This window comes from Tamandua tetradactyla, chromosome 17 (genome assembly GCF_023851605.1).
Source record: "Tamandua tetradactyla isolate mTamTet1 chromosome 17, mTamTet1.pri, whole genome shotgun sequence".
Classification (NCBI taxonomy): domain Eukaryota; kingdom Metazoa; phylum Chordata; class Mammalia; order Pilosa; family Myrmecophagidae; genus Tamandua; species Tamandua tetradactyla.
Window position 1 is genome coordinate 59876106 of NC_135343.1, and position 24731 is coordinate 59900836.

Consider the following 24731-nt stretch of genomic DNA (forward strand, 5'->3'; position numbering starts at 1 on the left):
CATATTGGAAGAGGCTGTTGATGATATGGGATGGAAGGATGGAACTAGTTGATGTGCTAGAAAGGCTGGCCCCTCTAGGTTTCAGGACTTACCTGGTTGGTCCAAGGACCCATCTGGAGGTTGTAGGTTTTTGAAATATTACCCTAGTTACACTGACATTTTAAAAATATGTATTGATTCATTAAAAAATATGACAGTAAAGCCATTACCTATTTCAATTTAAAAAATTAATGTGAAAAATAAGTGTATTTTCCATGCAAAAAAAAAAATTGTGTCTGACTCAATTGAAGACAGTTGGATTCTCCTGTCTCTTCTTCATTCCATCTGTTGCAAAGTGTTGATTGAAGTAACATGAAGGAAATCTGGCCTCATATAACTTAGTTGGAAAAGATAGAGACATTTTAATAGTCTTTGCAGATCATTGTGGACATTCTTTGATAACACACCTAAATTGCACAAATGGTAGCTTTTTCTTTTTTTTTTTTTTTTCTCTTTGCATGGGCAGGCCCCGGGAACCGAACCCGGTCTCCAGCATGGCAAGTGAGAACTCTGCCACTGTGCCACCATTGCCTGCTCACAAGTGGTTGCTTTTTAAAGGCCATTTGCAGTGTGGAATCTGAAACCGTATCAATGAACTTTATGGATTACTACATTAAAATAATTGGTATCTTGCATTATGAATGGATTTGGATCTTTTATTATTCAGGTATGATTTTGTAGAATCATTCATATGGTCATTTGAAAACACTGATTCACTGAATTATGCATATCTTCCAAATGTCAACACAATAAAAAATACAAATCTTTAATATAACCACTGATTTTATCAAAACAGTCTTTTGTTAGCTATTAGGGTCACAATGGCAGATACAAGTTTTCCAAAATTCTAATTTTCATTTGAAAGCTCAAATTGTATCACTGGCAACAGATACTGTAGATACTGTGTTGCTTTCCTTGAGGAGGCAGACTTACTCCTTTCCTTTTTGAAAAAAAAAAAAGTCTGCTAAATGCTCCAGTCTGTATAACCACTGTTGGGCAGACATCTTTCAAGTAAAATCATGTTTCATTCAAAAAAAGTAGAGCCAAACAGGACCAAGGAAAGTTCAGGGGGCAGCCTAATTGCTTAGTTGCACAAGTGTTTTTTCTTGGAGCAGCCCAGACACAGCCGTTGTGCTTGGGTATGCGGACATGCTGTATGCACGATTTCCACTTCTTCACACAAAATACTTTTAAAATGTTTACTCTAGGGTCAAGATTTAATGATAATAATTTATACTGTTCTATCAAGGACGCTTTAATTGAAAATGGTGTTTTTTTAAATTGCAAATGCCAAAGAGGAATGCAGTGCCTACTGCTACTACAAAAAAAAGTGCCGCTGTCTTCCTTTCTGCTATATTGCCAGCAGTTTTACCCATCATTGCTTGTGCATCAATAGTGCAAATGTTAACATAGTCAAAAAGGCAAGTGCCATCTCAGTATTATGGAAACAATTTTGACCTCATAGACCCCAGGAGTTCATGGACCACACTTTGAGAACTGCTGTCTCAAAGGAAAAAATAGCAGGTAGCCAAGACATGTAAGCCTGGTTCAATCTATTTGCAGACTTAGATCTACTTTCAAACTCAGATACTAATGGAGCTCGGATAATACACTTCTTAATGCCTGACTAAAGTTATAATGTTACTTCAGTGGCTTTGAGATATCAAATTTGCAGCACATTTTCTTTATGGAAAGAAATTTATATTGTGATCCACACACAAACGATGGTGTTTGTGAAGGTTATTGTCAGGACCACATTTGAGTCTATAAGGTACACCTTTACTGTCCTGGAGAAAACAGTAACACCACAGTGAGGTACCAATTCACACCCACTAGGTGGCTATTATTAAATAATAATAATAACAAGTGTTGTAGATGATGCAGAAAAATTGACACCCTTGTACATTGTTGGTGGGAATGTAAAATGGTGGCACCATTGGGAAACAGTTTGGCAGTGCCTCAGAACATTGAAAATATAATTATCAAATGACCAATTCACTTCTAGGTATATACCCCAAAGAATTGAAAGCAGAGACCTGAGCAGATACTTGTACACCAATACTCATAGCAGCATTATATACAATAGCCAAAAGGTGAAAATAGCCCAAGTGTCCATTAAAGGATGTAGGGATATACACAAGGTGTTATTAATAAATGTGATATAAACAAATGTGATACAAACAATGGAATATTATTCATCCATAAAAGGAAGTTCTGATTCATGCTATAACATGGACGAAATTGAAGACATCGCACTAAGTGAAATAAGTGATACTGTTTATGTGAAATATATGAAATGGGTGCAGAGTTTCTGTTTGAGATGGTAGAAAAGTTTTGGTAATGGATGGTGGTGATGGTAGCAAAACATGGTGAATGTAATTAACACCACTGAACTGTACACTTAAAAATGGTTAAAATGGGAAATTGTATGTATATGTTATAATAAATTTTTTTAAAAAAAACATAACTTTTAACAAAGAGTTAACCCTAATACAAACTATGGAATTTAATTAATATAATAATACCGGTTAACCAATTGTTAACAAATGTACCACACTAAGGCAAAATATTAATAGGGAAAACTGTGTGAATGAGGGGGGGCTATATAAGAACTCTATAGTTTCGGCATGATTTTTCTGTAAACCTGCAACTGCCCTAAAAAAATGTTGGAAGAAAAAAGAGAGCAGATTAATAGCAAATGGTAGTAGTATGAGGGCCTGGCAGTGCCTCCATGCTCTGCTGAAGGGAGAAGGCTGGCACAGACATTTAGAGTATGCCAGTGCTGATTTACACTGAGCACATATACATACCTTGTGTCCCAGCAATTCTCCTGGGTGAGTACACACTTGCATATGGATGTACAGATGTGTACATTCATAACATCTATGTAATAGGTTAGTAAGCATCCATATATATATGTAAAACATGAAGACAAATAATATCCTAGCTTTAGAAAAAGTGCCATGGGAGCACTGAGGAAGAAATGAATTACAGCTGGGGAAATTAAGGAAGTTTTCAGGAAGTAGTAGCATTTGAGCTAGATTTTGAAACATGAATACAATTTTGAGAGGAGAGAGGGAAATCAAAAGTTAGTAGCCTTGGAAAGTCCCTTGAGATATGGGAGAAAAAAATATGGAACTATGAATGTTTACCACTAGGAAAATCCCCGATACTGTTTCAAACAATAGGGATTCCCTCGTCAGTAGGCTAAGCCCTTGATCTTGAGGCTTGCTCTGGTGAAGCTAATGTAGCTAAGAAGCTAAGCCTACTGATAGTTATGCCCAAAAGTTACTTCCATAGACTTCTTTTGTTGTTCAGATGTGGCTTCTCTCTCCCCAAGCCCAACTCTGCAAGTAAAATCATTGCTCTCTCTCTTACATGAGACTGACATCCAGGGGTGAAAGTCTCCCAGGCAACATAGGATATGAATTCCAGGGAGGAGCTTGGGCCTAGCACCATGGGATCAGCAGTGCCTTCCTGACCAAAAGGGGGGAAAGAAATGTAATAAAATGAGGTATCAGTGGCTGAGAGATCTCAAATAGAGTCGAGAAGATATTCTGAAGGCTACTCTTATGCAAATTTCAGCTAGATACTGCTATTTACCATGGTATGTGTTCTAGTTTGCTAGCTGCCAGAATGCAATATGCCAGAAATGGAATGGCTTTTAAAAAGGGGAATTGCTAGTCTAAAGAAAAATGTCCTAATCAAAATGTCTATAGAAATGTCCAATCAATGGCATCCAGGGAAAGATACCTTGGTTCAAGAAGGCCAATGAAGTTCAGGGTTTCTCTCTTGGCTGGAAGGGCACATGGCAAGCAAGGTGTCATCTGCTAGCTTTCTCTCCTGGCTTCCTGGGTCATGAAGCTCCCCTGGAGGCACTTTACCTCTTCATCTCCAAAGGTCATTGGCTCGTGGGCTCTCTGATTCTCGTGGCTATGTCATTCTTCTCTGCTCTCTCTGAATCACTTATTCTCCAAAATGTTTCCTCTTTTATAGGATTTCAGAAACTAATCAAGACCCACCCAAATGGGTGGAAACATGTCATCACCTAATCCAGTTTAACAACCACTCTCAATTACATCACATCTCCAAGGAGAAGATCTAATTACAGTTTCAAATATACAACGCTGAATAGGGATTAGAAGAAACGACTGCCTTTACAAAATGGGATTAGGATTAAAACATGGCTTTTCTAGGGGACATACTTCCTTTCAAACCAGTCATTCCACCCTCTGGACCCTAAAAAAGACATGATTTCCCCATATACAAAATATATTAATTTCATAACAATATCAGAGAACCTTAAACCATTCCAGTTACATTTCAAATACAAGATTAATACAAGATTAAAATCAGTACAAAATCTCATCAAAATTAGTTAAAGGCATGGATTTTCTATGCCTAAGGTAAAATTTTCTCCATTTGCTCTGGACCTTTGAAAACTCATAACAAGTTATTTGCTGCCTACGTACAAAGGAACATTCATAGGATATATATACACATTTCCATAGGGAGGAAGGAACACAGGGGTCACTGGACACAAGCAGGTTTGAAAACCTTCAGGGCAAATTCCATTAGATTTCAAAGTCTGAGAGTCATTTATCCTCGGAGCTTCTGAAAGCGGCAGTCCCACCCTTTCCAAGGGCCTACACAGAGGCCTGCTTCTCTTCAAATGCAACCTTGGGGGACACTGGGGAGACCACCTTTTTCTAGGCTCCACCCTCTCCAAGCATTGGGGCTGCACCCAGTCTCTCTGCCATCTCGGGGGCACACGCTCAACCCCTCCATGTGGTGGCAGCCAGGCTCTCCCCAAACCCCAAGGAATGTGCTTTACCCTCTCCAAGGCCTGAGGCGGCATGACTCTTCCACGGCAACCAGGTGGAAGGCCCATTCTCTGCCTTTGGGGCAAACTCACCCTTTCCACGGGCTTGGGTGGATCCACTCTCCTGGCCCAAGGCTTCTTGACTTCAGGCCTCAACCTCCATGGTTTTGCCTCTGAAGTTATTTTTCCTCTAATGTGTCCCTTCTCTGAACCCCCCAGTCCAGACTGGAGGCGACTCTGTTTATACAGTTCCCACAGCACTCTCGTTGGCTTTCTATGCAATAGCCTCGGATCATGCCCATCAGACATAAGGAGTTTCCACAAATCCTTCCTGTATAACTCCATGTCCAATCCTGGCTTTCTCTGAGATGGCTGACTGGTTCCACATCTGGTCAAATCCTCACATGGATGCCCTGAATTTTCCAGGACATCATATTTTTGGTTTCTTTGTACCCAAGAGTTCAGTTTTCAGCTTATCTCTCTCCTGTTGCATTTCACTATAAGCTATGAGGAATAACCAGGCTGCACTTTCCACATTTAATCTGGAGATCTTTTCTGCTAAATATCCAAGTTCGAGGCTTTTAAAATCTGCCTTCCAGCTAAAGCCACTAGTCAATTTTGCCAGATTATCTGCCATTTTAAAACAAGGATCACCTTCCTTCCAGTTTGCAATAACATGTGCCTCATTTCTGTCTAAGGCCTCATCAGAGGTATCTTCAGAGTCTACATTCTATCAACAGTCTCTTCAAAACATTCTAGGCCTTCTCTATCAAGCTTCTCACAACTCTTCCAGAATCTTCCCTTTATCCATTTAAAAAGACACTCCAACATGTTTGGTATTGGCAAACTACAGCAGCACCCCACTCCTGGTGCGAAAATCTGTTTTAGTTTGCTAGCTGCCAGAATGCAATATACCGGAAACAGAATGGCTTTTAAAAAGCAGAATTTAATGAGTTGCTAGTTTACAGTTCTAAGGCCGAGAAAATGTCCCAATCAAAACAAGTCTATAGAAATGTCCAATCAGAGGCATTAAGGAAAAGATACCTTGATTCAAGAAAGCCAATGAAGTTCAGGGTTTCTCTCTTGGCCGCAAGGGCACATGGCAAACAAGGTGTCATCTGCTAGCTTTCTCTCCTGGCCTCCAGTTTCATGAAGCTCCCCAGGCTCTTCATCTCCAAAGGTCACTGGCTCGTGGGCTCTCTGATTCTCGTGGCTATGTCGTTCTTCTCTGCTCTTTCTGAATCACTTATTCTCCAAAATGCTTCCTTTTTCTGCTCCTCCCGAATGGGTGGAGTCATGTCATCACCTAATCCAGTTTAATAACCACTCTTGATTACATCACATCTCCAGGGAGATAATCTAATTACAGTTTCAAGCATACAATGCTGAATAGAGATTAGAAGAAATGGCTGCCTTTACAAAATGGGATTAGGATTAAAACATGGCTTTTCTAGGGGACATACATCCTTTCAAACCAGCACAGTTTGCAAAACCCCAAACAAAACCATTCCTGTCAACCCTAATGAACACTTAAGACTCTATCTGAGATCCTACAAAAGTTTCATACACTATGATTACTTTCCAGAAACCTACAACCTCTGGATGGATTTTTAGGCCAGATAAATTCTGAAACTCAGAGGGGCCAGCCTCTCCAAGAACGTCAACTAGTTCCATCCCCCTATCCCATACTACCCACAGTCCTTATCAACATGAACAAGTTAGAATGGGCATGGCCCAAATACCCCTAACGACTGGGAGAAGGATCACGGGAGAAGGAGGAGTTATAACAGAGAAGATAGGATTTAACAAATGAATATGACTGCTGAATTGTTATATTGATATTTCTTTTAGTATCCAGTGTCTTGGAGCAGCTAGAAGTACAGAACTAAAATTTGTGTAACTGTAATCCATACCAAACTCTGAAGTCTATTCTATAACTAATTGTTGCAGCGTACTTTGAAATTTATTGCTTTTTTGTATATATGTTATATTTCAAAATAATATATATATATATACTGAAAAAAATATATATATATAATGGAAGAAAAAAAAGCATATGGTGCCTTTGGGAAGGTCATGTAACTTGGTATGATCTGGGCTAGGAGGTGAATCTAATGGAGAATGAGCTTGGGAAAGCACACTGAGAACAGTCTGACTGCCATGCTAAGGAGCTGGGGCTTTACCCTGGAGGGAGATGTTTGGGGAGGATAACAGGCTGCCTGTGGACTTCATAGAGAAAGAAAAGTCATCTTGGAGTTGGTTGGAATTTTCCAGTCATGCTGGCATTAACCAGGAAAGGAGGGAGTGGGTGTGAGAGATAGGACCCAGAAGGCATCAGACTTGGTGCTGGTCCATCATGCATGGTGAATGGCTTGGGATTTCTAGCTTGGGAAAGCAGGAGAAGGTGAGTACCACCCAGGCAGAGGAACAAAGGCATGAGATAAAGAGCTTGCTTGGGTATTGGAGGTGTGCATGGAACTTCCAGGGCTTTGGAGAGGCAGTGTTGGCAATTGTGAGGTCAGAGCTGGAGATACAGATTTGGGAATTGTCCACAAATGGCTGCTGAAATCGCAGAAGCACTCCGTTCTCCTAGGGAAACCAAGGGTTTTCAATCTGCAACTCTGGACAGTTTGGTCTGGAGAATCCTTTTTTGAGGACTGCCTTGCTGCTTACTTTCTGCTTACTTTCAGCATCCCTGGCCTCCATCCACCCAAAGCTATGGGGCAGCCACATTCTCTGTGATAGAGAACACTTGTCCTCCAAAACTCAGGTTGGCATAATCTCATAATTTTACAATCTAAGAGGGATTAAGATTTTATTAGATAGTAGAAGGAAAGAATCTCAAAGGGCTAGAAGAGTCAAAAATGTATTACAGTCCTTTAAAAAGTATTTGTTGGAGGAACTGACATTTCCCTCATGGAACTTTTATCTTTTCTGGGATAGAATAGAAAATCCTTTCTGCACGACCCTGATATTGTTCTTCTGTCTGATAAAAGCCATCCCAGAGAGTGGATTTTCCCTGGTCTTGAGTCAGTTTGCTGGAAAAATCCTTTGGCCTGTGCTCTCCTTTAATTCCTTACCCTCACCCTCTGAGGTCTGTGTTAGCATCTGCAAACCCCAGAGAGTTTCTGTAGGCTACTCTTATGCAAGCTTCAGTTACACGTTGGGGTTTAGCAAAAAAAAAAATTTAGCATGGTTTGCTAAACCCCAACCAAAACCATTCCTGTCAACCCTAAAGAACACCTAGGGCTCAATCTGAGATTCTACATAAGCTTCATACACTATGATTACTTTCCAGAAACCGACAACCGCCAGATTGGATTCCTAGGCCAGATAAGTCCTGAAACCCAGAGGGGCCAACCTCTCGTAGAACATCACTAGTTCCATCCCCCTGTCCCATATTAGTGACAAGCCCTTTTGAACAAGAAAAAGTTAGAATGGGCATAGCCCACATATCCCTAAAGATGGAGGGGCTCGCTTTGGCTCACCCAGCTAGTAGATGCTGCAACTGAGACTCAAACCCTGCATTTTCTGACATGAGCTCAGGATCTCAGCAGTCCAGATCTTGGGGGGACGGGGCAGGGGTCGGGGGAAGAGGTAGTGCTTCTGCCCACCCCCACCCCCACTCCCCTAACCCTGGGACCTGGGCCCAAGGCTTGGTCCAGCAAGGAATTTCCCTGTGAACCAAGCCTGGCAGAGCACTAAGGGGATTTCAGTCGCTAGGAATTGGGGCCAGATATTCAAAAAGGATGGCTACCCTTTCTGGAGGAGAGGGGCCAACCTCAGGGAACTCGGGGAGGAGGGGGGTGCTTCTTGGTCATTCTTTTCTCGTTCCTGACACGTGGGAAGAAACCTGGCGCCCGAGGGACGCCCTGTGGCTTTAAGTCGAAGGCTGGGAGGGCGGTGGAGAGCGCCCGCCCCCCTGCAGGAACCTGCTCACCTGAGGCAACCTGCCCACCAGCGGGAACCCGCCCACTGCGGGAACCGGCCCACCTGCGGGGACCCGCCCCGCTGCGGGGACCTGCGTGAGGTGTGGCTGGAGCTGGGATGTGAGGTGGGCGGGGGCGGGCTGGAAGTTGGAGTAAGCAGGAAGTGAGCCGAGGGGCTGGCCCGGGAGGAAGCAAACTAGGCGAGTTAGGCTGTCGCCCCGCCCGGCCGCTTGAAGACATGGTGAGCGCCCTGGGACTGAGGAGGGGCCTCGGGGCTGGGGGCGTCCGCGCTGGGGGAGGGAGAGTTGGTGGCAGAGTGGATGGCTGGTCCCGGCGCGGCCTGGGGACTCTCTGCTTTCACCACTTGGCTGCAAATGGTTCTGAGCTGCCCTCTGTGCTCCCTCCCTCCCCTGACCTCTGTGCTGGCTAGGAGAGGGGATTTTGGAGTGATAATTGGGACGGGGTAGGGGTGGGGGACTCAGAATTCCTGGCACAGGACTGCCCTGTCCTCCTTCGTCTTCTCCTCTGTCTGGCCAGGGGTTGTGACACTGCAGGGCAGCCGCCTCTGCTGTTTCCAGCTTAGATTCCAGCCAGGCGGTGGCGCTCCCCACCCCCTACCTCCCGCTTTACCCCCCCTAGACAGAAACCCACCGAGCCCAAGGACTCATACCCCTCTTGGTAACCCCAGGAAGAGAGCTAAGGGTTGGTAAAACAACCTGAAGTTGGTCGTCTGTGTTCATCTCGTTTTGACTCAAACCCCTGGCCTGTTGCTGGAGGCCCAGTGGGTCAGGGAGGGAGGAGCTGAATTAGGTTGTTCTCTCCCTGTTCCGAAACCTTATCGTGAGGCCCCAGGCTGAGGCAGCCGCCGGGAAGAACTTGCCCTCCATTTCCCCCAGCACCCAGTCTGCAAAAACCCAGTTTTTAACGTAATATCTGCAAAGCAGGCGGTGGCTCGGGGCCTGCACGTGGTGGCTAAGTGGTGGGGAAAGCAGAAGTTTGCGGCTCAACGGCTTGTGGCGCCTTGGGTGGGATGTGAGCGGGGTGGCCCCCTGCGCGGGGTGCACCAGTGGGGTAAGACTGCCCCGGAGGCAGGGGGCCGGGCCAGTTCTCCCGCTGCTGCTGCCTGAGAGAGAGCAGCAAGTCGGGCCAGGCAGAAAAGACACTTTTCAGAAGGGCCCTGTAGGATGAGGGAAAAGGGGAATGGGAACTGGTGACTGATGGTGAGGTTCTGCCCTGGAAGGGCACAGGGACCCCGGGCACCTGAAAATCCATTTTGATCTAGTCTGTCTAGCATCAGCTCTCAACTTCTGGAACTTAATGTGTTGAGTTTTTTTTTATTACACAAGTAATACACGAAAACATTCTCTTTATAAACAGTTCAAGCATTACGAAAGAAAAGCCAAAGTTGGCCTTACCCTCCTCTGGCCTCCAAGGCTGAGCCTTTCTCTTCCTGCTCCACTTAGCCTAGTTAACCCCTGTGTTGCTGCCCAGGAGGGGACCAGTGGAGGAAATGACCAGGTGCGGAACCTGCAGAGCGAGGTGGAAGGGGTCAAAAATATTATGACCCAGAATGTGGAGCGTATCCTGGCCCGAGGAGAAAACTTGGACCATCTTCGCAACAAGACAGAAGACCTGGAAGCCACAGTGAGATGGGGGTGGGGGGAGGAGGCTGCGGGGGGCTGGAGGGGGAAAGGGAGGGGACTCCTGTGTGGAAAGAGAAAAGTGTTTATCTGTGGGGCAAAAAGAACAGGAGGGATAGAAGTGTTGTTTCTATTCCCTTCTGACATATTTTGGGAATTGGTGTGAGCTGAGTTTCCACTGCTGTTTCTCTTCTGCTTATGCTGAGTGATCTTGGGGCCCAGCGAATGGGTCTGGTGACTGGGGTTTGAGGGCGCTGGCCCATAGACTCATATTCAGAGACAGATGGATGCCTCCGTCTGTCATCCTGTGCATGCTTGTGAAACTGGTTTTCTTTTTTGAAGGCTGCCCTTGACAATGCCATTTGGACTTGACATCTTCAGGGCAAAAATACGGAGTCTGGGAAAATCCTGCGAGGGCCTTTGACCTCCTCCAGGAGATGGAGGACAGCTGGAGTGCTTGCTAAGTCAGCTTTGCAGAGGGGCCGGGGAGAGCAGTGACATTCTTTGATGATGGGTTCCTCTGCCAGCAGAAGACTAGAATAATATCTCCCACAGGCCCTGCTGGAACTTATTCTTTTTTCTCTTCGGCCAGGGGCTCAGGGAGGGAGTGACTCCAAAGTTCAGCTCAGGCTTCGTGTCCAGTGGGAGAGGCTGGTTCTAGTTTTCTCAGTCCCGTGTGTGATCTTGGGCATAGCCCCTGTCTCCTTGGGACTTGATTTCTCTTTCTCCAGCCGAATGTGGGGAGGATGGCCCAGGCAAAGTAGTTTCTGCAGTGAGTGCTGGGGGAAGGGGAGGAGTTTCACTTACTCCCAGCCCTGTCTTCCCCCCTCCCCTCTATAGGGCTGCTGTCCATCCCCTGGCTTTGACAGTCCCTGTGGGGCAAGGAGACATGGAGTCAGGGAGATGTGCCTACCTGGAGCCTGCACCCCTCCCCACCAGTGTCCGCCCTCCCAAGGCCCGGGAGTATGTGGCCATGTATATTGAGCCCTTCAATGTGTGAGGTGGTGCCAGGGGTAAGGAGAGAAGAGGGCAGGTCAGGGACCTGACTCCATGCAGGTGGGGAGCTCCCAGGAATCGAGAATTCTTTAGTCAGGAAGTGATATTTGTCAAGGTAGGAGGGTAGAAGTGTTTTGGTTTTCTTTTTTTTGCATGGCCAGGCACCGGGAATTGAACCCGGGTCTCCATCATGGCAGGCGAGAACTCTGCTACTGAGCCCCCGTGGCCTACCCATGGATAGATTTTTGACTTGATTGTCACCTCAACTTATAATTGAAATATGTGGGTGTTCAGACAATTGTCCCAGGCCCTGATAATATTAGGGCCATGCCTGCTCCGCACCCACCCCACCCTTCCACCATGGGAGAAGGCCCTGGGTCACTCACTTTCCCCTGTCCCCAATAGTCCGAGCACTTCAAGACCACATCGCAGAAGGTGGCGCGGAAGTTCTGGTGGAAGAACGTGAAGATGATCGTGCTCATCTGCGTCATTGTTGCCATCATCATCCTCTTCATCGTGCTCTTAGCCACTCACACCATCCCTACCTAGGGAGGCCCTGGCACCCCACCTTCTCTTTGGGGCAGCCCTCCATAGTGGGGGCCGAGTGGGGCCCTCTCTCCTGACCTCCTCCACAAGGAGGCTGCTCGATCCTCCTGCTCCCTTAACCTTAGGACCCTCTGCCCTGCTGCCTGCCCCCAGGGAGTGCCCCCAAGTTCCCCGGAGGAGAAAGTGGGACTGTGGCTGCTTTTCATGGATCCTCAGAGTGGGCTGGAGAGGGCCCAGCATGGGACTGGGAAACTGTGGGTGGCCCATGGGCAATAAAGATCTGCCAGAATCCCTGTGTGAGCCATGCTTCCTTTCCATTTCGCCCTGGCCCCTTTGACTTCTTTTTTTCTCAAGGATGTTCCCAGGCTGAGGGTCTCCCACTGGAGGCCCAAGCAGTCGATGGGGTGGGGGGCTTATGTTTGGAGGAGAAAGATGGAGCTGCCTTGTCTTTCTTTAGCCTCCCTGTTGCTAACCCATTCATTGTAAGAGGTACTGGTGAAGAGTTTTCTGGGAGCCTTGGTATACGGAAAATTCTAAACCTTCATAGTTTTTTAGAGTGGACTGAGTGTTCCCCTTGGGTCCTGCTGGAAGTGCTAGCATTGATATGAAGTCTCCGTGGGGAGAGCATGTAGGCATCTGGATTAGGGCCTCCTCCCACTTCACCATCTTTCCTCTGTTGCATCTAGAACTGAGAATGGGAAGATCTGGACTGATTTTCCTTGTCTTGTGGTTCTGCAGGTCATTTGTCTTTTGTCTATCCCAGCCCTTCCGGGATTTAGCAGGGCCTAGGGGTCTCAGCTTTTCTGAGGGGATGAGCATCTCTCCCTCGAGTCTCATGGCTGGGCACAGTCAGTGTCACAGGACAGGGCCTGTAGCCCTGCCCCCACCCCTCCATACACAATGGACCTCTGTCCTTGGGCCTCCCTCCTCCCCACCAGGTCCTACCATCATTGTCACTGCCCTGTTTGGGGGGAGGAGTCTTGTCATTTCTGTTCCAATTCAGTTCCTTAGGTTTTCCAGAATGAAAAACAACCTGTTTTGGGGGGGAGGGGTTAGTGGGGAAGAGGCAGGGACAGGAGGTAGGATTTGGGACTGGTATTGGCAATTCAGGTTCTGATATCAAGCTTCTTAATCCAGAGAGAGGGAGAAAGAAAGCACAGAAGAGACCTCCAGGGCGGTCCTTCCCATGACTGTCTCCATCTTCAGTCCACTCCTGGATTCCAGGTCCAGGAGTCCTTGGGTCCCAGGTGGTCAGGGAGGGGTGGGAGAGGGGAACCCTCTTGGGGTGGAGCTTCTGTGCTCTCAGGGGCTCAACCCAAGGTAGAGAAGCTGTCAACTCACTTTCCCCGGAGGGGACTTATTTGAGGTGTAGGTTGTGGCACGAGGTGGGTGGGAGACTGATTGATGGTTGCTGATTTTTCTGCGGCAGCCAGAGGAGAGGATGGGTGCGTTCAGCTCAGGAAGGCTCTGGAGAGGCAGCAGACATGCCAGTCTCACCCCATCTACCGACTGAACGGCGGTCATGTCAGGGCAGGGTTGCACTTGACCTCTGTGGTGAGGAGGGGAAACACAGAAAAACTAAAGTTAGCATTTCCCCACGTGTGTGTGGGCGGGGAGGAGGGGTAGTGCGTGTTTGGTTAACGATGGGATGCACAGGCCCAAGGTCGCAGAGCCCCCCGCCTGGCTTGTTCATGGCCATGTCCCGCACCTCGAAGAATGCGTGCAGACCCTTTGCGGAATGAATGCGTGACGCCCCCCTAGCTCAATCCGATCCCCCCTACCCGGGACGCAGCTCCACGGACGGCTCCCGGGGCCCACTCCGCCCTGCTCATATCACCTGCCACCAGGCTGGTCGGGCGTAGCTCCCAACCCGCTAAGATGGGTGCTGACGCCCGGGAGGAAAGTGCCTTTCAACAGGGCCAGGTCGCGGTGGCGGCTCGGCGCGTGAAGGCGCGCCCCCCGCCCCCGCGGTCCGGCCCCGCCCCGCCCCTCCGCTTCCTCCCTGGCGGCGGGCGCTGCAGCCCTCGGCGGGCAGAGGAGCCGGGAGCGGGTCTGCATGGCTGCGGCGGAGGCGATGGTGAGGAGGCTGCCCGCGGGGGCGGGGGGCGCGCGTCGCGGCGGGCCGGGTGGGATCCAGGAGTCCCAAGTCCAAGAACCGGGCCGTCTTCCGGCCGTGGTGCCCGGCCGACCCAGCGAGGTGACTAGGGGTGGGGACCGCAGGACCGGGACCGGACTGTGCCCTCCCGGCACGCAGCCTGGAAGGGAGACTGAGGCTTGCGTCCCGTCCAGGCTGCCCCACGCGGGGTGAGCAAAGTGGCTGCGAGCACGGACTTTGGAGTTAGACCCGGGCTGAGATCCTACCCGCGGCCGCTATCCAGCGCTGTGGCCCAGGCGCGTCACTTAGCTTCCAGTATTCTTTTCCGCAACTGTGAAGTGGGCTCAGCAGTCCCCACCTTGCTGGGGTTTTGCGAGGTTAAATGAGATATAAGGACAGAGATCTGCTTAGTCTCACAACTCCCTCCCACGAGGTTGGAAGGTAATGTGATGACCTCTTTGGCCCTTCCTGGAGCTGTGAGAGCCAAACCTGGTCCAAGTTGGAAATTTGAGTAGATGGGGTGGTTACGGCTGCGTCAGCCCATGGCAGGGTACTGGAGGACAAACTCCTTTCCTGGGGGAAAACAAAAGGAAAAGTAATTACTTGTGAAAGTTCCACTGAAGTTATCAGAGTGTGGCACAGACCTGACTCCCTTCCTAATGTCTACCTAGGGACACATTCCAAAGGTGAGTCATCCCCTTCCCCTACTGCAGATTAAGGCTTCTGCCCCACCCCACCCGGGTCATTTCCAAGGCAGAGGTGTCAGGGACAGCTGGTGCTGGTTTTCTCTGCCATGCCTATCCTCCCTGCCACCCCCCACCCCCAAATTCCAGAGCTAGAGGATTCTGCCTTGGAGAAGCTGGTGGAGATGTGATGGATGTGGCCTGGCTGAGGGTCCTGACGCCTGGATGGCCGCAGCTCCAGGGATCTGGAGACAGGAAGAGGACGTGGGGCAGGAAGGTAGTGCAGAGCTAGGACGGCCATGCCAGGAAACCAAAGGAGGCGGTGAGCATGGGACAGAGCCCAGACAGAGCCCAGAACCGGCTTCTGAATATGCAGGGCAAGGGGGCAGTCACGCGGGGGGTGGGCCTTCAGCCAGCCCTAAGCCCCTGGGGAAGAGAAAGGAACCTCCGGAAGTACAGGCTGAGGCCAGGGTCATTTATTCGGCAGTATCAGAAAACCCTGGTACTCTGGAAGGTTTGTTTATGGCAAACAATGGGTCAGAGCCTCGCCCCTACCCATCCCTCTTCTCTTCTTTGCCTCTTGCGCCAGCTCTTTCCTTTCCTGCATCTCATCCCTGTGTACTGCCTGGTCCTTTTTCCGTTCCCTTCTTCCTTATGCCTCATTCCATCAACAGTTTATTTCCTGGGCATTTCCTCTGTGCCAGGCATGGTGGCAGATGTAAGGGATAGAGTAGGAACAGTGGTGGGGAAGATGGAAAAGAGTAAGTAATTTCCTGAATTCCTTCACCTTGAAAATAAATGGTCCCCTCTCACGCCCAGCCTAGAGAATTTGTGTTTGGAACCACAAGCCTTCCTCATATGCACCCACATTGAGCTGGCAGCATCAGAAGCTCTGGTGTGTCTTTAGCCAGGCAGCAAAAGCATTTTACCTCCCTTACCTGCATCCAGTTTACCACAGGGATCAAGAATCTCTGGAGCTTGATCTCTGGAGTCTATGTTGGTTCAAATCCCAGATCTTCACTTGCCCGGTGACCTTGGGCAGGTGATTTAACCTCTCTGGGCCTCAGTTTATTATAAAATTGGGACAATGATACGGTTCTCAGTGGGTTGGTGTAAGGCTTAAATCAGATAAAGTGAATAAGCACCTAGCGGCTTAGCACACAGCAGGTGACCCCGGAATCGTGGTCATTATTACTGCTTCAGACGTGAAACCTCTCAGCAGCCCACCATGCCTGATGAAGCTAAAGAGGCAGGTTATCAAGGCCCACTTAAAGCTCTGCATTTAGATTAGTACAAGGAGTACACAAGTTGGCATGAAGCCAGGCCTTGCTTGGTTGTATATTTTGACTGGCCCAAGTCAACATATCATTCAGTACTTGGGATCTGACTGCTTAAAAGCAAGGGAAAGCTTGGGCTATAATGACAGTAATAGTTACTATTTATTGCCCATTTAGTATGTGCCAGGCTTTATACTATGATGTTATTTACTATGTCACACAATCCTTGGAATAGCATTATGAGCTGAATCATTATCAGTACTTTACAGATGAGGAAACAGAAGGTCAGAAAGGTCATATCCTCAGTTTTGTGTCTCTCAGCTGATGAGTGGCAGAGGCAGGATTTGAACTGCCCTGGCCTGACTCCCGAACCCTGTTCTTTGTGTCTGAGCTCGGCTGAGTGTTGACCAAGGGAGGGAATGGCAGGACCCAAGTGGGTCCATTTGACAAGAGCTGGAGGAAGATTTCTGGAACACTAAGGAAGAGGGAGGGGAGAGAAGAGTTAGAACAGGGAGTTTTCTGAGAACCATGTTTTTAGAGGAGGAACTAGAGGTATTTCGCCTGGAAAAATGTGAGAGACATGAGTGTCTCAGAAGGGACATTTTACAGAGAATGTAGCCATCTGTCCAGAACATTTCCTGTGTAAACACTACTCTCTGTTTGCCAGGGGCACTGCTGCTCTCCCCTTATACTGGCTCAAAACTTCAAGCCCTGTAGTCCCCTGGCAGGTCTCAGAAATGCCTTTTGCACCCACCCTTCCTCTCTGTGCTCTCTGCTCCCCCCACCCCCTGGCCTGGCCAGCATCTCCTGACACCCTTGCAGATGGCACCTTGCCACCCCTTCCGGCCGGCCTCTCTTGCCCCGAGTTTTCTCACATCCCTTCAATTAATCTACCACCAATAGATAAATTGTCTGGAAGCACTTCTCCAGTGTCACTTTTGCCTCAAAAAGCTGCACTAGGGTGGGCAATGGTGGCTAGGTGGCAGAGTTCTCACCTGCCATGTCAGAGACCCGGGTTCGATTCCTGGTGCCTGCCCATGCAAAAAAACCCACAAAAAAAACCCAAAAAAGCTGCACTAGCTCTTGTTTTCTCACTCCCTCGAGGCTAGCCTCCTCTCCTGAACTTTTTCCTGTTTTCTCTGGGCCTCCCTGCCTTTCTGCCCTTGACCTCTGCCTGGCCTGTCACTACTGTCCTGAGTGTGTCCCTGACTCTCGGTGTCAGGAATGCCCCTGCTCCACTCTCTCCTTCAAGCTGTTTTCCCCACCTGTCAACCTCAGTTCTCAGCAATTATCCTTTCTGGGTGGATTCTTCTCTAATTGCATCACGCAGGTCTGTTTTCCCCAACCACAGAGTAATCTCCTTAAGAATGGGCATCATTCATTCAGAAAATATGCGTCATGCTTGCACCCTGTTCAGCGCTGTGCTGAGCCACAAAGTGGTATAAGACAGACGTGGCCCCTGCGTCTGGGAGCTTACATTCTTTCACACACCCTGGTTCTTAATTTCTCGCAGCGTCAAAAAAGACCTGTGCACATGGTCAGTGGCCTTTTCCTGGGAGATGAGTGGGGCCAAGGAGGGCCCAAGACTTGAGTCTGAGGCCTTTGTGTTCCCTAGCACAAATGAGTTCTCTTAGACTCGGGCCCCATCTTGGCTCCACAATGTGGGGAGCACAGCCACCTCTCCCCGAGAATGTGACCCAGTATCACCCCTTGTTGGAGAATAACAGCTCTACCATTAAGAGTATAAAAAATGGCATCTAGCAGCCTAGCCCACCGGTTTCTAACAGCGATTCTGTTTTGAATCTTTGCTCATTCTCAAGTGTTTGCTTTGGACTGGCTGAACACGGGGAAGCCCAAGTGACCAGATAACGGAGCATGGTCGAGTGAGGTAGTAGTAATCATAGTGGCGGTGATGGTTGATGCAGGGAAAGGGAGAACGTAGTGCCGCTTCCCTGGTCTCTTCATTGTTTTTTCTTGTTCCCCGGATGTGGTTTCCCACAGCCTTCGAGAACACTCCCCTGCAGTGGTTTTCCTACCCCTTCTCTAGGCAGGTTGCGTTTTAGCTCATGGGTAAATATTGACATATTTGGGTTTCAGATGCCTGCCCCTCCAAATTCCTGCTGGGCTAGATAAATACACTGGGATAACATCTCTTGAGAATGAAAGTTGCCTTTGGATAAGTTACAATGCATTTGACCCACTCTCTGAGCCCTTGTAGCGTTCGGCTCTGGGCTGGTCCCCAGGACTCTGGGATGGTAAAGGATGGAATTAGGGCACTGGGCCCTTCCCTTTCTGTGGGAGTTTGTGATCTAGCAGGGGAAATAAGACTCATATGTGGGGAATGCTTGGAGGCTGTGTGCAGGGCAGCAGCAAGCATCTGGAAGGAGGATTCCTGCCCAGGGGGGAGGTGGTTCTTTGCAACCACCAGATCCCTGTTAACACTTAAGTTCTCTGGTTTGCAGTGGAATTCACTCAAGTGCCAAAATGTCTGCTGCAGACAATAAGCGATGTGGGCTGGCAGGAAAGGGAACTTGGGGAGGAGGTGGGAACAGGGATGGGCTGTGGGGGCCCAGCACACCCAGGCTGAGAGCAGGGAGCTGCTGAGGTTTGTTAACCCACTGGCACTCACCTCCCTGAAATTTTCCTGGACCTGCTCCTGACCTCTAGCTCTTCCTTGTGCCTCTTTGCCCTGGTTTCTTCATCACACACCCAAAGTTCGTGACCCATCCTTTCTGTTTCTCCCCTGTCCTCTCTGTCTCTCCTCCAGTCCTCTGAAAGGAACTGGCTTCTCTTGTTGGGTGAGGCTGCCATGCCGGTGGGGAAACCCATGGGCTGGTCTCACCTCTGTGAGCCTGACCCTCGTGGAAATCTTGGCTGGCTGGAAGGCTGGAGGCCAGAGGCCAGGAAGGCCAAGGTTCCCAGGCAGAGGCTGAAGTGGGGAGCAATGTCAGGCCTGGATTGCAGAACTGGCCTGAGCAGTCAGAGGCCTGAGGATGGAGACCTGAGTGTCTCAGGTTGGAGCAAAGGGGTGTGTGGGGTGGAGGTAGGGTGGGGGTGGTAGAGGCAGAGACTATGATGTGCATTGGTCCAAAATTACCTTCTAACCTTGTGGGACTGGTCTCCTTTCTGGCCCCTACTCTGCTCTCTGCTGCCTCATTAGGCCAGTGGGAAGTCAGAGGGGAGCTGTGGATTGGGCAGTGAACATCCTGGAGCAGGTAAAGGGTCTGATTTGCTGGAGGTGGGGTCCTGGGAAGGTCTCACACTGGGGCAACTTAGTAGAAGCCGAGATGCTGTCCTAGGACCTGCCCCCTCTTGCCTTGAAGAGTAAAGCCACACTCACCCAGGACGCCCCTCACTGCATATACATCATACATTTACACCAGTGAGGCTGCTTCCCCCCTCGCGCTGCACATGCACACAGTGGGGGCCGAGCGGGGGTCTCACGCAGCCCTGACGGTGGACTTGGTAAACAGGCAGGGAAAGAGCTGAAGCAGTGCCAGCAGCAGGCAGATGAAGTGACGGAAATCATGCTCAACAACTATGAGAAGGTCCTGGAGCGCGACGGGAAACTGGAGGAGCTGGAGCAGCGTTCCCACCAACTCCTAGACATGGTGTGAGGCCTGGGGAGGCGGGGAGGGGAAGGGGGGTTTGGAAGAGCTCACTGAGGGTGCTCTCACGCTGTCCTGGCTGGATTAGGGGCCAGGGGTGGGGCCTCTGCTTTCCTGAGCATCCCCCATCCCAGGGATGCAATGAGTAGGCTTTATCAAGTCAGAAGTCCAGGTTATGAGGCTTGGTCTGAAGTCCTTCCTAAAGGTTGAGGACTGGCATTGTGAACTTGGGGGGAGGGGGGTCGCCCAGTTAGCATGGCACGTCTGGGGCTGAAACCAGTGTCCAGACCTGGAGTCTGGTGGGGAGGGTCCGAGGGCAGGCTGTGTGGAGGAAGGGAGCAGGCGCGGTGGGAGGATGCAGGCGATTTGGCCTGGCTTGGGGCATGGGCGTGGGTGGCGCTAGGCTCAGAGGCTCTGGGGGCACCACTAACTCCTGCCCTGTATCTGGGGGCATCCACAGAGCTCAGCTTTCAGCAAGACAACCAACACCCTGGCTCAGAAGAAGCGTTGCGAGAACATCCGTTGCCGGATTTTCCTGGGGCTGTTGGTGGGCTTTGTCCTCATTGTCCTGATTGTGCTGCTGGCCGTCTTCCTCCCAAAGGACGGGTAGGGCAGCGGAGTCCTGCAGGACACGGGCACTGCCTTTGGGCCTGGGGACTGACCCAGCTGGGCCTGGAGCACAAGCCAAATGGCCACAATGGCCAGTTCTGTTCTCCAGAGGATCCTGGCCTTTGTGCCCATCCAAGCCACCCTGGTGAGCTCTGAAGTATAGCCCCGATGTGTGTGTGCAGCTCTGCAGCTCTGCAGCTCTGCAGCTCCGCAGCTCCCATCATGCCAGAGACTGGCCTTGCAGGCAGCCTGCTGCACTGGCCAGGCCAGGCCCGCTCCACCTGGGGCGCAGTAAAGCTGCTGTTTGATTAAAATCTGCTGTGTGCGTATGTGTGTCTCATGGTCCCTGTACATGTTGGGTCCAGCCTCATTCTGTCCCAACCCCTGGGGCTTCTTGGAAAGCCTACCACACAGAGGCTCCGCCCCCGGGAGAAGGCATCTTCTTTTTTCCCTTCTTGATCCAACACTACACAGACAGATCTTTCTAGAGTGAGGGTGCAAGTACACAATAGCCCCCAAACTAGACCCTGGAACCAGTCTTCCTACTCTGACCCTGTTTCCCTGAGATGGAATCTATTATATAATATTTTCAGGCATCCTGAAAGGCCAGTGGGACTCTAGATGGGATGACAATGAGGAAAACATTTCTAAAGCAGTGCAACTGAGACGTTACGATTTAAAGAATGATTATGGTTGCTGAATCATTATATAGATATTCCTTTTTGCCTCCTGGTACATTGGAGTGGACAGAGGGAAATACCTGAAATCTTTAAACTGTAATCCAGCTGCCTTGATTTCTGATAATAATTGCATAGCCTTTAACTTCTGCCTTTTTGATTGTAAAAACCTTGTGACTGCCCATCGCTTGTACCCATTTTATCCGATTTTTCGACTTAGAAGTCTTGTGATCACTGAAGACAGCCCCTGATGTTTATTAATGAAGGGCCTTGGGTCAGCCAGAACTAACCCACCCCAATTCCAAAATTATCTTGATAGACAGATAATTTAGATTATCTGGTTAGATTCAGCTTCAAGATGGGCCCACCTGACATGTGCAGTAGCTTAGACTTTAACCTATAAGTCACCTATACCTCATTATAATATTAAAAATCATGCCCAGGGCGGGCCACCGTGGCTCAGCACGCAGAGTTCTTGCCTGCCATGCCGGGCACCCAGGTTCGATTCCCGGTGCCTGCCCATTAAAAAAAAAAAAAAAATCATGCCCAGCATCATTTTAAGGCCACTATTTTCTGACGTACATTGATTCCAAGCATGTAATCTGTGCATGCTCAATAATTAGATCACCTCTAATCACATCATCTGGAGCCACTGTGTTCATTATCCTAAAACCTGCCCATCTTTAGATACTATTGAACTATAAGAATTACTGCAGTTTGGAAAGACAGGTATTTGGGCCGACAGGCCGTCTGCTCTCCTGCTTTGTGCCTAGTAATAAACTCTTTCTCTCTTTCAAACCCGTGTTTTATGATTCGGTCATTGTATGCATAAGGCAGAGAGCCCACTGCCTCTGTCTGGTAACAGTAGCACGAGGCCCTCATGTTCAGACAGGCTTTTCTCCTTGTGGATGACAGCTCCCCCCAGTTTCTCCACTCATCTTCTCCCTCAAGCTTGACACCAGATTACAGAGGAAGCCATAGGCAGTGAAAATAGGGAGAGCTTGCAGCACCGGGCTGGATGGCCATGGGGAGGGGAGGAAAGAACTCAGGCTTTTCAAAGCTCCAGGGGCCAAATGGGTTCAGGCAGGCACGGCCTTCACTGTGACCGCAAGCATCACTGGGCTCAGGCTAGAAGAAAGAAGCTTCCCTGGAAGGTAGTGGAAACCTAGGCTACTTAACTGTAGCTCCGGGTTAACTGTGGGTGGGAAAGGGAGCTCAGGGTCAAGAGAAAATCTATGCTGTTTTTTTGCGAAGTAGACTGAAGACTTCTGACAGAAAAGCACGGATCCTTCCGAATTGGTGGAGTTTTACATCTTGGGGTGCCTTGTGCTTTTGCTGGGCTCATCACCTACTTCCTTTCCCGAGGAAAAGGGAGGGCAGCACTGGGCTCCGCAGATGCTCAGCAATGCCAGTCACAGGCTGTGTGCATTTCGGAAAGCCACCTCTGAGAGGCGGGTTTTACATGCCTAAAAAGGAGGTAACGGTACTCATTGATGCTACGTGTAAAATGCCCGTCAAGGTAAACGTTCTAACGCCAAATAAATGGTAGCATCATCCAAATAATTTAGTGCAGTGGTTCTCACGCCCGCCTCACATCAGAATCACCTGCGGAACTTAGAAAAATATCGTTAAATCCGAATCGTTGAGGGCAGGCGTCAGACAGGGTTTCCCTTCCTCTGTTGACCCCGGAGGTTCCCATGCAGCCAGGGTCGCCAGCTCTTCCTGGTCTAGTTTTTCAAGTGCTGGGGGCGAGGCTGGGCCCTGGGCTGCAGGTCACACCTGCCCCGAGGGCAAGGACATCCCCGATTCCCGGGCGGCGGGAGGGTTGGCCCAAGAACCCTCAGCTATGGGAACCACCCCCCGCCCCTCCCCAGAGGACACGCAGGGATTCTCCGAGGCCTGCAGGGCCGGGAGAAGGGCGGCACAGCTCCTCCAGGCGCCCCCGCCCACTCCGACGGCCCCGGCCCGGCCATTGGCCGCAGCCCTAGATCACCTGACTAGTCAGAGCTAATGAGACGCGGCCGGATCAGGACTTCCGCCTTTCCGGGCATCGAAGGCCACCTTTCCCGCCCTCCACCTGCTCTGATTGGCCACCTTCTGTCAGCTCATTAGCTTATTGGCCGGCGCCGCGAGGCCGCGGTCCCGCGGAGTGCTAGAGCTGGGTGGCTGGGGGCGGCGACTATGGCGTCCTACTTCGATGAGCACGACTGTGAGCCGTCGGACTCCGAGCGGGAGGCTCGAACCAATTTGCTACTGGAGCTCGCAAGGTGGAGCCCATGCCGGGGGGTTCTAGGCTGGGGCTGGAGGGCCTGGATGGGACTGTCCAGACTGCGGCCTGGTGGTGCGGGGGCACCGCCTGGGCAGGGTGACGGGGACAGGGCGCAGCTGGAGGGTGAGGGGCGTGGGGCCGGGAGGGCAGCGAGCTCTGGGCGGTACGAAGGCGGGCTTTGAGGCGGGCGCGTGGGCGGCGTCATTGCGGACCCCATCCACCGAGGCCGGCGCTGTTGGAACCAGCTTGGCCCAGCTATTCCTGCGTGGTCTTTGGGCTTGTGGCCCGATCGCAGCTGTGAACGTTTCCCACCTGCGTTTTACTTGGGGAGCCCCTACCAAGGATTCGCTGTTACAGCTCGTAGCTGGGCAGGACATTTATCCTTTGAAGTCCAGGGATTAAGGGGCAAGGAGGAAGTATGATTTTCCCTGGTTGCAGTCTCACATCCTCCTCTCCAGGTCACTTTTCAACAGGATGGATTTTGAGGACTTGGGGTTATTAGTAGATTGGGACCACCACCTGCCTCCGCCTGCTGCCAAGACTGTGGTAGAAAATCTCCCCAGGACAGTCATCAGGGGCTCTCAGGCTGGTGAGAACACGAATTCTTTCCGCGGTGTCGGGCAAGTGTGTTAGACTCACCTGTCGCCCCGAGCCAGACGGTGCTCTGGTCCTTCAGATTCCCTGGCCAGGTTGGGGCAAGAGTAACCTTTAGGAATGGGGATTGGGAGGTGTGGCCCACCGCAACATTTCTGATCAGCCTCCCTCCCAAAGAGCTCAAGTGCCCCGTGTGTCTTTTGGAATTTGAGGAGGAGGAGACTGTCATTGAGATGCCTTGCCATCACCTCTTCCATTCCAACTGCATTCTGCCTTGGCTCAGCAAGGTACCACTTCCCTTCCTCCAGCCCTCACCCTGCCCGGTCACAGTTCTCAAGCCTATGTTTATGGACTATTGGGGGAATCAAAGAAGGGGTGGGAATTGGAAAGAGGGGAAGGATGGAGGTTAATTAAGACCAGACCTGGGGCTAGAACAGTGCCCTGCTTTTCCCAGACAAATTCCTGCCCTCTATGCCGCCATGAGCTGCCCACTGACGATGACACTTATGAGGAACACAGACGAGATAAGGTAGGGGCTGGTGGTGGGCATGGAAGGTGGCAATGGGTTTCCTCTGCTCCTCTCCCTGCTGTTCTCCTTCCCACCTCTGCAGGCCTGTGAAGGCCCTCAGAGTCTCTGGCTCTGCTGTCTTCCCAGTGACCTTAGATGGGGACAAGGGCTTCAACAGTGAAGGTACCAGTGGCCTTCTGCTTCTCCATTCCTTCACCCACAGACCCCCAGGTGTTGCCCCCTGCTCACTGTGCTCTCTTCCTCCCAGGCTCGCAAGCAGCAGCAGAAGCATCGACTTGAGGACCTCCATGGAGCCATGTACACATGAGCTAACTGTGGCTGAATGCCAGCCCTGTACGTCTTCCTTTTTGCATCGTGAATCCTCATTAAAGGTTTCTTTACCCACCCTGCAGCTGCGTTGCTCACAAGCCGGGGTGGG

The 24731-nt window shown here is 50.2% G+C and overlaps 3 protein-coding genes across 3 annotated transcripts; all 3 read left to right on the top strand.

The window, feature by feature from the left end:
• The first annotated feature begins 8826 nt into the window (after positions 1 to 8826).
• On the top strand, positions 8827 to 12261 carry VAMP8 (vesicle associated membrane protein 8). The gene is made up of 3 exons (XM_077134797.1): positions 8827 to 9031; positions 10282 to 10434; positions 11832 to 12261. Exons 1-3 carry the CDS (start codon positions 9029 to 9031, stop codon positions 11973 to 11975), a joined length of 300 nt encoding a protein of 99 aa, XP_076990912.1. The 5' UTR covers positions 8827 to 9028; the 3' UTR covers positions 11976 to 12261.
• Positions 12262 to 13966: 1705 nt separating this feature from the next.
• VAMP5 (vesicle associated membrane protein 5) lies at positions 13967 to 20558 on the top strand. The gene is made up of 3 exons (XM_077134798.1): positions 13967 to 14049; positions 19501 to 19638; positions 20096 to 20558. Exons 1-3 carry the CDS (start codon positions 14029 to 14031, stop codon positions 20243 to 20245), a joined length of 309 nt encoding a protein of 102 aa, XP_076990913.1. The 5' UTR covers positions 13967 to 14028; the 3' UTR covers positions 20246 to 20558.
• Positions 20559 to 23039: 2481 nt separating this feature from the next.
• On the top strand, positions 23040 to 24697 carry RNF181 (ring finger protein 181). Its single transcript, XM_077134802.1, has 5 exons — positions 23040 to 23188; positions 23649 to 23779; positions 23962 to 24071; positions 24239 to 24313; positions 24561 to 24697. Exons 1-5 carry the CDS (start codon positions 23103 to 23105, stop codon positions 24618 to 24620), a joined length of 462 nt encoding a protein of 153 aa, XP_076990917.1. The 5' UTR covers positions 23040 to 23102; the 3' UTR covers positions 24621 to 24697.
• Positions 24698 to 24731: the final 34 nt, after the last annotated feature.

Excerpts from the sequence above, each read along its gene's own strand:
- VAMP8 (XM_077134797.1), top strand. Across the intron at positions 10,435-11,831 it reads CAGAAGACCTGGAAGCCACA|TCCGAGCACTTCAAGACCAC; the intron begins GTGAGATGGGGG and ends TGTCCCCAATAG.
- VAMP5 (XM_077134798.1), top strand. The coding sequence starts at position 14,029 with ATGGCTGCGGCGGAGGCGATG. Across the intron at positions 14,050-19,500 it reads TGGCTGCGGCGGAGGCGATG|GCAGGGAAAGAGCTGAAGCA; the intron begins GTGAGGAGGCTG and ends CTTGGTAAACAG. Across the intron at positions 19,639-20,095 it reads CCCACCAACTCCTAGACATG|AGCTCAGCTTTCAGCAAGAC; the intron begins GTGTGAGGCCTG and ends GGGCATCCACAG.
- RNF181 (XM_077134802.1), top strand. The coding sequence starts at position 23,103 with ATGGCGTCCTACTTCGATGAGCACGACTGTGAGCCGTCGGACTCCGAG. Across the intron at positions 23,189-23,648 it reads TTGCTACTGGAGCTCGCAAG|GTCACTTTTCAACAGGATGG; the intron begins GTGGAGCCCATG and ends CCTCCTCTCCAG. Across the intron at positions 23,780-23,961 it reads CATCAGGGGCTCTCAGGCTG|AGCTCAAGTGCCCCGTGTGT; the intron begins GTGAGAACACGA and ends TCCCTCCCAAAG.